A 13,398-nucleotide genomic window follows, 5' to 3' on the forward strand; every position below is an offset into this window, starting at 1 on the left:
CCCCCTCCGGGTGAGCACGATCGCGTCGGGAGCGGAAACTGCGGGCCGGCGTAGATCCTACGCCGCATCAGGCTAGAACAGCCACAAGTGCGGCGTAGGATCTCATAGAGGCGGTCCTGAAAAGGTTAAGGTTGGCAAGGCATTCCACAGAATAGGGGCAGCATGACGGAAAGCTCTGGCTCCAAATGTTTTTAGTTGGTCTCTGGAGGTGGTCCCGTTATTAAATCCTTTGGATCTGAGTTTTTGGGAGGTGTGACGCAGTTGCAGGAAATACTTCAAACTACTGGCCAATCTACATGTTGGGGATTCCCTCATATTTCTGGCACCAACAGCCCATAATGGAAGGATAGTAAGCAAGATCATGAAATCTAAACAGTAAAACTGATATAGAAGAAAATACTGGCTCATCTGTAATTAATATTATGAGGCATAAGTGTTAGTAGAAATAACAACAGTAATAATAATAATATACCGTACTATAAAAATACTCTTAATCTTACCTTTATGTTCCCATTTTCATCGAGAAGAATGTTCTCCAGTTTGAGATCTCTATGCACAACACCATTCTGAAAAATAAAACATAAGAAATGTGTGCAAAAAGAGCAAAAAAAGTAATATCCCTTCACTTGCATATACAGTGCACCAAACGCTATTCCTTTGCAGTGTTCATGCCCGTGTGAAGTCTAGCATCTATTAGTCATATGCTCTGTGGTTAAGACAAGAATGAATGGAATCCATCCTCCTATAAACGATAGGAAGCAACAGGAGATTCTTTCGGTACCTCGACTCCCCTACTTGCCTTAGTGTGCAGGAGTAAAATAATCTGCTGCTCGGTGCCAAGATCTGGACATGTGAGTCTCATTCCATTTGGGTGTCTAGCTGACTCTCCGTAAACATTTCAGAAAGATATGCTTTGATTATGGAGGGAAAATGTGTTCTTACTTTGTGTTAAGCTTATCAAAGCTTTCGCAGTTCCAGGCAGCGTGTAAGAAAGAGTCGCAAGCCTGTGAACAGGGTCCTACCTTGTTTAGTCTATGGGCAAGACAGCAGGAAGGATTGTCTATAAAAAGAATGTCGGAAACATACTAAAGCAAGTAGTTGCTTTATGATAACAAACACATCTTCTGCAAAGCTAAAGATACGCAATATGAAAACAAGAAAGCACTTGATATTAGGACTCTTCTTGCACATGTTAATGTATTACAGTTAGTTTTGCCTGCAATGACCATTACAAGCTTGGAAATGCAGGAAAAAGAAAATCAATTTAGCATTCAATAGTTTGTGCTGTCTGCGTCACCATTAGGGTCATCTCCCCTCATTTCTTCCAGGGATCTCTAAGGTATTAATATACATCCTGTAGATAGTGAATAAAACTTCAATAGGGGTTCTGCAATTTCTCCACACAACGGGGCCGATTCACAAAGCTTTTCTCTTGAATTATCTCACCTTACTTATTAAAGGTGCCCATACATCAGAAGATGTATTGGCAGATCGGAGAGAGATCTGTTGCCTTCCCATGCACCACAGGCCAATTCCCGATTTCAGCATGATATCTCTCGGGAATTGGCTTTGTGACGCCGCATCCACCGCAACCCTGCGCTGTTCCCCAATGTAAAATGTTCCCTCCAAGTGCCTGGTGCAGTATACTTTACCTGTCCACCGCTGGTTCTGGGCTTCGCCCACATACACATGCTCACGTGGTTGCCGGCATATACGCGGATTTGATGTCACAGATATGTTCCCGGGGTCCAGTAGAGGCTTCCCACTTTATAAGTATCTAATTTTTATTTTATTTTTTTTAATATCACCTCGGGTACAGTTTAGGCAAAACATTTTTGACAGCAATTAATACTGGACTGTAAGGTATAGTCCGATACCTTGGTGCCAAGCCTAAAGTACACGGGACATCAAAAAGCGCAAGCCTCAGGTTCCAAAAAAGTTCCCTATGCCATCCTCCGTTGTCCAGTGCCGACCCCCAAAGATTACCGACAACGGCGCGCTTGTGCCAGAAGAGAGGCGGGACCCTGATGTTCCAGAGGGTGCCGAGCAACAGCAGAGGACCGGAGGACAACGTGGGCAGCCTCTGGAGGATCCACAGGCTTCCCTCTCCGTATGCATTTACTTTTTGAGATTTGTAATGCCTTGGGCTTTCTTTAACTCTCCAGCAATCACTAAAAGAAATATATTCGTTTTGGATGGGATGACCTTTAAGGCCCATACACACATCGGATTTCCGCGAACGACGGGTCGTCGTTCGCGGAAATCCGACGTGTGTATGGGCCTTTAATATGATCCTTTAAAAACGATCTGGACTTATTAGGATGCTCCAAATAAGTTACCTCTTTTATGTATTTTCCAAACCCTTGACATAATGTTTGTTTCCACTGGTATGAAATATGTTTCTGCAAAGGCAGTTATCTCCATTCTTTACAACCGCACGCCACTATTTTTCAAGTTTGACTGAAGCACAGTTCCTTGAAGGTCAGCAGGATCTGAGAACTTCTTATCAGTGCAAATACTTGCTCAGTGAAAGCATCCACAAATTGTGTGTGGGTACATACATATAATATTGGAAATGCTAGCGCTGCCTGGCAGAATACTAAAAATATACTTATTTATCTGCAGCAGCTCCTGTCTTGCTCTTTATGGAATTAGGGCAGTTGCATTATGTAAACCCTTTCAGTGTCACAGCAGTGAGCAGCAATGATCTACTGACCACTTTGGCTGAAACCAGAGTGATAATAACACATTGCACATGCAGAGCAATACGATAGGAGTCCTATAGCTGCATAACCTCATGCTCAAGGATTTAGGTTAAATCACCATCAGAGAGCTCCATCCAAACCACGATGCCTGCAGCCAGAGAGCAGACGCCGATATTCACAGCATGTACTTCTGCTCACCTTATGGCAGTAGTGTACCGCGGAGACAATCTGTCGAAAGAAGTGTCTTGTTTCCCTTTCGCTCAGTCTTCTCCTCTCGCTGATGTAATCGTACAGCTCACCTTTGCTGGCATATTCCATGATGATCACAATTTTATCTTTATTTTCAAACACTGCAAGAGAGATACAGCGTAGAGTGAGGTCATTACACATGTCCCAGCATACAGCGATGTAGAAATATGTAAAGTACATAGATATCTATCAACAAAATGTACTAAGCACAAAAGATGGCATGCAGGTTTTTTTCTTATCATCATACATAGTGCAAGAGGAGAAGTTTGTACTTGAGATTTCATCCTGCAATAGCAAAGGTGTATGTGAATTCTTGCTGCCCGGTCACTTTGGCGCAGGGAGAGCCGAATAATGCCTCACCCTACAGCTGCACAAATTCCAGGTGGCGTTAATTATTATTACCCCTCTGATTCATAACAAAATAAAACATAAATATATATACACAAAAGGACTCGCACACCAGCTGCTGGTGTGCGAGTCCTTTTGTATATATATTGTCTCTAGGGCTCTTTAGCCTAATTACAGACTCAACACCCATTGCACCCAGTGCATTAATTCGCATACATAGGGTGTGCAGTACCTTCTTGTAAATAAAAAAAAACATAAAAAAATAATAAAAGGTGCCCAAGTGTGATGTTTAGCAAACGATCGTATTTTTTATAAGATCATTTAAAGTGGACCTGAACTCTTCGTCAGGACAGAAGGAAAACAGAGAGAAATGCACCCTGCCTGTTTAATTCCCTCATTTGTGTATAATCACAAGTTGTAATTTGATCCTCCCCTGTGTCACATGACTGCCTATGGTCTGCTTCCATGAATCAGGAAGTAGAAACAGTGCAGATTTATTTTAGGATTTGTATCAGCTGTAACAAATACATGTTTTTGGTTAAAGGTTATTATGCTGTTGTGTATCTTTTAGAGCAGAGAGGAGTTCTGAGTTCAGGTCCACTTTAAATTGAAAGAAAAGATCATGTTTAATCCATCCCAAGCATTAACAAATCCAACTTATGATCATAGTTGAGATTGTATTTATGAAAAATCTACAAAGTCATTTCCTTAAAGAACCGATGCAATCATTCAGGATTAATTGGGCCCAGCAGCTTCTTTGTTTTCATACAATATGATCTGAACATTGTGATCGAAAATCTGATCGTTTACTAAAAATTGTACTGTTAAGAGCCACTTTTAGCATAACCCTTCAACAAACTCAAAATGAAGCAAGATAAACAACATTGGTGCATGCCTGAGATATATTTTTCCAATTCTTCAGACAGAAGTTCCTTAAAAAGTGGTTAAACTGACGTAGTTAATGCTGAAATAGTTTGCAGGTGCAGCTGGAGGAAGTGAAGTAATGTAAATAGGTGTGGATGTTACAGAGAAAATATTACAAGTATATGTAAGTGTGTAACTAGCACTGCCAGTCTGAGTGGCATGGCCTTGTAAAATATCTCATGTACATGAGCACACAACTCTGAACTCTGGTTCAACAACCACTTCTTTTTCCTAAGAGATCACATTTTTAGGAGATTAGAAAACTGGTATTTTTATGTTGAGGCAAATAAGGATTTTGGTATTTTTATTTGTACTTAGCTAATAGCTACATAAGAACACAATTATGTGACTTTCTTTCTTTGTCTCTGACACCCAGCATATCAAGACTAAAGTATGGTCTTATATTGTATGTATAAAGGAGTCTGAAAGTGCAAACCAGAAAAATAAAATTTGCACACACAAAAAAAGAATTATAAAGCAGCCCACTTACAGGAAACCGGTATGATTTCAGTCACAGGTATATGACAATAGTTTTTTTTTCAAGCAGCCAGGCTGATATCAAATAGTCTAATAATAAAAACAGTTTTTATGCTAGCTAACATTTTTGTTTCACATATAGCTGTACAAGCACCTTTTTCACACTTGTATGCTGCCTTTTCCTGTACCTGCGTGTTTTCTACTTAATTTGTGTTAATAGAACTTTGTAAAAAGGCAGACCGGAAGGGAAAGGGATGGTCCTGGTACACTATAGTGGCCTGAAGATGTTTCCAAACAGAAGCACTGCGGAAGTGATGTCACTGTGCTTTATGGCTATATACACAGATTAAGGGAATCTAACCATGCACTTTACAACCATTCAGATATACTAATTATGTAGTAAAATTAGATAAAGCCTAATTTTAAGGATCTGTGCAACCAAGAATGTGGAAATGACTTATAACCTACTACTGCTTTATAAACTACTACTATGCGTAATATGGTGGCGCTTTATAAATACAATAAATAAATAAAATACTAGTAACATACTACATACTAAAGCTGATTGTTTTGTCAATCCCCCCCCCACCAGAGGATCAAGTTCAAACATTTAACTCTAAAGCTACATAAACACGGGGCACAACTGTCCCCTGTTGCATGCAGCCGAAAGAGACCAGGGAGCGACAGCTCCCTGGCGGCGACAGCTATCCACACGTCTCGCCAGAAAGGCAGAGACGCGGCGGAAGCTGTCTGTGAAGGGAGCATCCCCCAGCCGGATACTCCATTCCCTTGCGGTTGTCTCCTGTCGCTAGTCCGCATACACACGCAGTACGCGTGGCGGACTAGCGACAGTTGCGGAGACAGGAGTTGCCGGTGATTGAACTTTTCAATCGCACGGCAACTTCACTATCCGGCGACAGTTCGTGGCGCGTGCGCGTCATACACACGGGGCAACTGTCGCTCAGACATGCGCGTGCCACGTGTTTGTGGCGACAGTTATGCCTCGTGTGTATGGGCCTTTACTTACAAAGCTCTCCGCAGTCCCTCTCCACTGTACATCTCCTCACTAGTTTCCAGATAGCCACCCACAATCTCAGATCTGCACATGATCTTCTTTTGTCCTCTTTTAGAATGATTATACCAGATTACTTTACCCCTCTTCTGGAATCCCCTGCCACAATACATCAGTCACTCTCCAACGTTTGATCACTTTAAACATGCTCTCAAAACTCACATTTTCCATTAAGCATACGCTCTACCTTAGGCCATTTCCCCTTTGACCTCTGGTCAAGGTGAACACCCAATAGATAACCTAAAACACACTGCCTCTAGGTATGTTTACAATATACTACCCCACTTCCTGCCCCCCCCCCCCTCCCCCCCCCATTAGATTGTAAGCTCGCAAAGGTAGGGCTCTCACAAGTTTGTGTCCTGGAATTTGTTACACATTTATTTATATTCATTTTGTCACTGTAATTACCAATTCTGTATTTTGTACCAATTCTGTATTTTGTACCAACTTTGTATTCTGTATATTGGTGTATACCATTGTCTGTATTATTTTGTACCCCATGTTTGTATGTACACCACCACAGGATATGTTGGCGCTTTATAAATCAATATAACCTTTTTGTGAGGTTTGTGTCTCCCCTACAAATTTTCTTCATTTTCTGTCCTGGCAGGAAGTGAGTGGTTCTCCCAACAAGGACATTCCCAGAAATGAGACCTCCATCACCGGCACTCGGTTGACTTCTAATCTGGAAGTGATAGTGATCAATAGTTAGCTGGACCGGGCCATTATCGACTAATTATTAGAGTCACAAGGGTATCCTCTTCAGAAAATGTCAACTTGAAGCTGAACAAGACTAAGTTTATATCTTCTCCAGTGATAAGGCTGGGAAATAGTAGGTAGGATTTTGGAAGTAGTTAAAATCCCTTTGAAATGGAAAAAGATTTCATGCTTGACCCGAAAATACTTATGACCTAACCTAAACTTAAGAGTTTAAGTCCACTTAAAAAACACACTGCAGAAAGATATTTTCGTATATGTATTATTGCCAGAAAGCACAAATAGTGTAACACCATTCTTTCATAAGAAATAAGCAAACCTGGAATCACTTAGACTCAGCTTGAAAGATGTGGTATTTCAAGTTATCATTTCTCCTTGTCTCCCCATTATTTGTCTTAGATGGCATGCCAACATCTGCTTCAAGTTCCCACCCTTGAGCCACCAGCCAAGAAGATCTGACAAAGAAGACAAGGAAACTGAAGCAAACGTGCCCTGCCCTGAAGCTCAGTTTGGCCCATCTCATCAGTAGCTCTCACCTGTGTAATCCTTATATAAAAGGAGGCATAGGAAACAAGAAGAAGCTGGCTTGAGGCAGATGACATCATGCAAAGAACAAGATGTAAAGAACACATTTGTAATACTAAATCTAAATGTTAAATATAGATGGTACCAGAAAGAGCTGTTCAACTGATCCAGGGGCAAAGAGGCGCCATGTAGTGCAAACTTACCAAAGCAAAGAAGAGAGCCAAGTTGATGCAGGGTTATGCAAATTTTGTATGCAAATCAATGCAGCTTAAAGATGGACCAATCAAATCTCACCTTGATAGGATTTGATTGGTCCTTTTTTAGGAGATTTTCCTTCCCATACACTCAGTTACTCCTGAGTAAGTGAATGTTATTTCACAAAATGTGTTGAGCTAAAGACTGATTGCATTATACCACCTCTTATACAGCATTACATAAGATAACAATAGGTTTACAAATTTCACTATGGTACTATGGGGTTCATGCACAAATGCGTGGTAATATTGTGCACAGACAGAGCATGGCAATATTACTGTCACTTCCATCAGCTTGTACTGCCAGTTGCTACAGAACATTTTCATTAATCTAGCCTAGGTTTTCCATGTGACCCATGACACTGGAAATGATCAGAGATCTCTGGATGTATGTTAGGAAATCAAATGTCTCTGAAAGCCACTAAATCTGATCAGTGTCATCGCATTAGCAATTTTTAGCTACCAGCATTACTTAAAGGACCACTGTCACAAATCTTAAAAATGTAAAATATATGTAAACACATACAAATAAGAAGTACATTTCTTCCTGAGTAAAATGAGCCATCGATTACTTCTCTCATATGTTGTTGCCACTTGCAGTAGTTAGTAGAAATCTAACATAACCGACAGGTTTTGGGCTACTCCATCTCTCCAGAGGGGATTCTCAGCAAGGCCTTTACTCTTTATAAAGACACTCCCTGAAAAATATTTTTATAAAGATGTTGGTTTGCCTCCCTGCTCATTGTACACTTTTTTGTCAGTTAAACAGAGCAACTGCCATTCACTAAGTGCTTTTGAAAATATGGAAAAATCCAAGAACCTCCCATGAGGAGATGGACTAGTCTAAAATCTGTCGGTTCTGTCAGATTTCTACTACTTACTGTAAGTGACAGCAACATAGGAGAAAAGAAATTTATGGCTCATTTTACTCTGGAAGAAATTTGCTTCTTATATGTACTTTTATATATATTTTAAATGTTATGATTTTTGAGACAGTGGTCCTTTAACATAAAAATCTGCTCTTAGAATTGCCCTTTCATTACATGATGTCCTAACACTGACTCTTGCCAGAAAGTAAGAGTTGTAGCCAAGCACAAAAGCTTCATTCTGTTCATCTGTATACACTTCCCTCTACCTACTGAGATTACTAATGCCGTGACTTAGTATATCCTCTTTGTACAATTTTAGCATTTTCAGTTAAATCTACCCAGATTACCTGATCCTTCAGCTCCCCCTAAAACGAGTGCAAGATTTCATTTTAAGGTAATGAGTTTACCAGGCTAATGTCTTGTTTTGTTTATTACTGGTGAGATGCCAACTCAGAGCATGGTTTTCCTCCAAAGAGGTGGCCAATTTATCCCATAATATATGAAATTACAGTGCTGTACTTCGTACATTATTACCAAAAGCACAAACTCACTCCAACAAATATTAATTACAGTGTCAAGAAAGATTGGATGGTCTATAGTAGCAATTATAAAATTATGGTCGGAAGAAACATTTGCCAGTATTCTTTCAGGAGTTTACAATTTAGAGTCAATGGTAAAATGTTTAGAAAGGTGCACATGTGACCATTTCCTTTCTGAATAGCTTTATGAAGCCAAATGGAAACTTCAGTAATATAACGCTCCTCAATTTTTTTTCCACATTTCACTGCAGATGACATTGTGGCTTTGTAGACAACAGATTATAAAATAAAAGTAATGTTCTGTGTATACAAGGCTCCAAATGTTTTAATCATAGGAACACACATGACCTCACAATAGAAGCAACGTTCGATGCCAGAAGTCTTCAATTACTTTAAAGCTGAACTAAAGTTATGAAACAAAGCAACAAAAAGAAAATATCAAGTTCCAAGATATCCATGGCGGGTAAAACATTTCAATGGCTTTCCAAGGTAAATTGCTCTCTTTACCCATCATAATGGTAAATGTGTTTGCTACATTGTATTACTCTTCTGTACCAGACATCTCTCTGAGTGAGCAAACAGTGCCCTGTGTTCCAAGAACTAGCTGCAACCCATAGAGTTACAGATTTGTCTTACAAAATTCCTTCCCCAAACCAGTTTAAGGTAGCTGTGCAATGAAAGCAAGCAAGATGAAAATGCTACATACACACTTCAATTTCTGTCGCCATACGCAATAATTTAGGATTGTTCTGGGTGACATGTTTAGCATCAACTATTGTACAGACAAGCTGCTTGGCTCTGTCAAGAAGACTGTTATGTTCTGTGTAAATGAAGGATAAGAATACACTGCAGGAACTTTAATGGAAATTCCTACAGGAACAATAGAAGTTGGTCAATAGTAATAAAAATCGAAAAATCGATACTGACCTCATCAATGACTGGGGGAGGGGGGGAGGTTGAGACACCTGTACACACTCTATATTTCTATCCATACTGCCCTTATATAGCCACGTCCCCTCCCACTGACGTCTGTAAAAGTCAGGTCTTGCCTCCAATTGATGACATGACTAAACAAGAAGGAAAAGCACCATCCTAAGAATCACATTTAGTATATAGAAGGGAATGTGCTAATTGGGTAATGTTAATCATTGTACACATAAAGGAGGAAAAGTACCCAATATACAGCACCAGACCACTCAAGACTCAATTACATTCCAATAGAAAAAATCTTTATTTGATGAAACCTACCATAATAAAAACAATTCAGGCGTCCTCATCTCTCCTCCATGTAAGTCCTTCTGCCTCACTTCTTTGCGACCTTGGCGTCCCAATTTCCTACACCCTAGGTGTTATGACACTTTGTTTTTAGGGTTGGTCCCTCCATGAAATCACTCATTAATTCATTAGTATTCCACTATATCACGTTGCATCTCTTTTCACAGGACCCATTTTCCATTCATTGTTATTATATGTACCTTAGATAGGACTTATTTTTGATTATTATTTTTCATGGTGACTCACCTATGTGTTATATTGTATATCATTATTGGAGTATTAGGACAATCTTATTGTTTGGTTTGACCATTATTTATTAATATATTTATGGATACCGCTGCTATCACCATGTGGTGATTTTTATTATTGTTTTTATTATGGTAGGTTTCATCAAATAAAGATTTTTTCAATTGGAATGTTATTGAGTGGTCTGGTGCTGTATATTGGGTACTTTTTCTCCTTTATGTGTCCAATTGATGGCAAACATGGGTGGTGAGTGAATCAAATCCCAACCCACCTCCAGAGGTTGATGGACACCTGGGCAGAATCCCAGCATTATGACTCCCAAGAAGTATAATGGTGGGAGTTTAGTAGAAGGAGGCCCACCTTGTAGCCAGGCCAGAGTGCCATTCAGGCAACTGACATTTTTAGGAAGGAAATAAATAATACATTTTAATAATATAATTTTAAATAAGGAAATAAAGAGAGCATCACCAGTAGTTCTCTCAGATCAGGAATCCTACAAAGTCCAATTTCTACCAAAAATGCTTTGCCAGTGCTTGTATATAATTAATAACAGAACTTATTTTTTATCTGTGCACAAGCTACTTAATTAGCTAATGTCCTAGTCAAGACCCATTTTGCCACCCATCAACCACATAGCCAACCAGCAGCGCCGTCCACAAAGCCTACTGCTAACTCCTTCAGCTCGGTGTTTCAGGGCACATTACTAAAACTTCCAAACAGAATTTGAAGCTCCAGAAACCTCGTATGACACAGATTATAAGTGATGTATTTCAGTTTATGAATGAGGCTGAGATCTGATGCAGCTGAAGAAAGAATGCCTTCCGTATTTCTGAAGGGAATACACCACTCTTGCTTTATAGTGAAGAGTGGTGGGAAATCACTCTTTGAATTTTAAGGGACAGCCCAAATTGTCCTGAAGACCAGCAGGCATTCTCCTTATGCTTTCTCTTTCAATCTGAGTAATCTACCTAAATTAGTTCCAGTATGTTGACATTCCTTCCATCTGGTGTCTTTCCATGCAATGGTATTTTTATTGCTCTTCTAGCAACCGCAGACCCAAGTACCTTTCCACAGTTACAAAGTCTTTCTTTATTAAAAATTCAATCAATCAAAAAAAAAAAAAAAGGCACAGGCCTGTAGCTGTTTAATTTTAGGTATACTGTGCTATAATAGCCTCATAGCCAATAAAGCATTTAATGCCCCATTACTCTGTTAATGTAACAGCCGATAAACTGTTCCTGCAGCTATCACTTTCTGCTAAGCATTTTAAGAAGCTGGAAAGTGTACTGTGTATTCACTGCGATAGATATACATTCTGCATACAGTGAACAGATACACAGCATTCAACATTGTGTGCTTTTGCGCGCCAGTATTATCATCCGATTACAAACTACACTTTCCCGAAGTTCAGTTTATCTGCTTTAAAAGCTGCCATTGTAATTTATTGCATAGCTGTTGAATTTATATATTATAATGTGTCCAGTGAGAATTTGTCTGCTGTGTACTGTGTTCTATGTGCTTTTATTCTGAAGCACTGCTATCAATGTTTACTAATAGTGGCTGATGAGGAAACAAACAAGATAATGTGATCACTTCCTCAACTTTAGCATCAGAGCCAGAGGCGTCACTAGGGTTGGTGTCGCCCGGTGCAGAAACTCATGGTGTCACTCCCACCCCATGAACCTCCAACCTCACCAGGTAGTAAGGTTGCTTGTTATAGGGGGATGTTAAGATGATCACCATGTGGCCCTGGTGGCCTCTTAACTCCGTTATCAGCTCAACATGGAGCAGCCAGAAGGGAGAAGAGCAGGAGGAAGAAGTACACCACGAACTAGCCTGTCTGTATTTACTTAGACTACTCCACTCTCCCTAAGCCTGGAGCTTAGTGTCACCCCCTCTGCTGGTGACACCTGGTGCGGTCCGCACCCCCGCTAGTGATGCTACTGATCAGAGCTAAGCTTCCCACTGAAGAGGAAAGTTTTTATTTGTTTGAATGCTGTTTTGCTACCATTTTTTCTGGTACTAGGTTCTATGCTGTAAAGAATCTTTTAGAGCAAAGAATAAATTCTGAGTTCCATACCACTTTAAGGGGAGTAATTTACATCCATGTGATGCAGGGATGCCAAACCAGGAATATTTCTGTGTCTGTGTGTGCCATTTTTGAACTTGTACATTAACAAGAGATAGTTGAAACATGCATATATTTTGAAAAGCTTCTTGAAGACCCACTTCTTGTTTAAAGCTATGCTGTAATGTATAACCTAATACTGGGGGTAGGGCTGGCGCTAAAGCTTCTATAAAGGATACTTGAGCCTGAAACAACTCAGCCCAATTAAAGCAATGTCAGGGTAATTATCAGGCCTCCTGACTCCCAACAAGTAGGTATTGTTATTGAGGGTTACAGAGATCAAGGTACGATAGGCTTTAGGGAGGTCAGTGTTTGGCTTTGGGTTACTGATAAGAGTTAGGTTAAAGCTAGTATAGACTCATCAGCCTGGGTTACAAAAAATAAACATAAAAGGGACATGTGTTGGCTCAGAACAGTGATTTTTTTTTATATGAATCCTGGTTGAACTTAAAGGACGGACATATTTTTTCAACCAAACCAACTATGTAATTGGTGACAACTGCAGTCAGTGTTCAGGATCTTATAAAGCACTGATGTCTACCTTCAGGAGGCACATATGGCTGCATTTTCCCAACCTAGATATTGAAGGGTCCCCTCCACCCCAGAAAGGAAAATGGTGGTGGGCAAAGACAAAAATCTAACACAGTTATAGTTTCCCCTTACAATATGTATGGTAAGTTTTCCAAAATATGTACAAGAATGAAGATGCACACCCAGAAGGTTAGCGGTGATTGCAACGGTCAGCCTATCTGAGCACAGACAGGCACACTTGTAGCAATTCAAGAGACGATCAGCACTTCAATAGATGCCTGAAAACATTTTTATTCAGGAATGCACATGATTCAAAAGTGACTGCCAATGGTACCCACTCAGCTAAAAGTTCCCAGTGAATCCATAACTCCGTGAGGATAAAGTGCTTTCCAAGGCCAGGTACAGCATGGCCTTGATGCACCTGATTCTTGGCTTGATAACGGGTGGATGGACATCCAAAACAGTGTCAGGCCTATGTCTGTCGCCTATCCTATGGACATGGACTGATCTATGCCTATGTGTTAGCATCCATGCTGCAT

At 40.1% G+C, this 13,398-nt stretch overlaps 1 protein-coding gene across 1 annotated transcript in view; it reads right to left on the reverse strand.

Moving 5' to 3' along the window:
- The window catches only part of NUAK1 (NUAK family kinase 1), a 125,490-nt gene that overhangs the window by 45,769 nt on the left and 66,323 nt on the right, over positions 1-13,398 (reverse strand). Inside the window, exons 3-4 of the mRNA XM_068276888.1 lie at positions 2,904-3,055; positions 501-566 (exon numbers count right to left, since the gene is read on the reverse strand). Of these exons, the coding sequence (XP_068132989.1) occupies positions 501-566; positions 2,904-3,055 (218 nt within the window). The remainder of the gene's footprint in view (positions 1-500; positions 567-2,903; positions 3,056-13,398) is intronic.

The sequence above is a fragment of the Hyperolius riggenbachi genome, chromosome 3 (assembly GCF_040937935.1).
Source record: "Hyperolius riggenbachi isolate aHypRig1 chromosome 3, aHypRig1.pri, whole genome shotgun sequence".
In the NCBI taxonomy this organism is placed as follows: Eukaryota; Metazoa; Chordata; class Amphibia; order Anura; family Hyperoliidae; genus Hyperolius; species Hyperolius riggenbachi.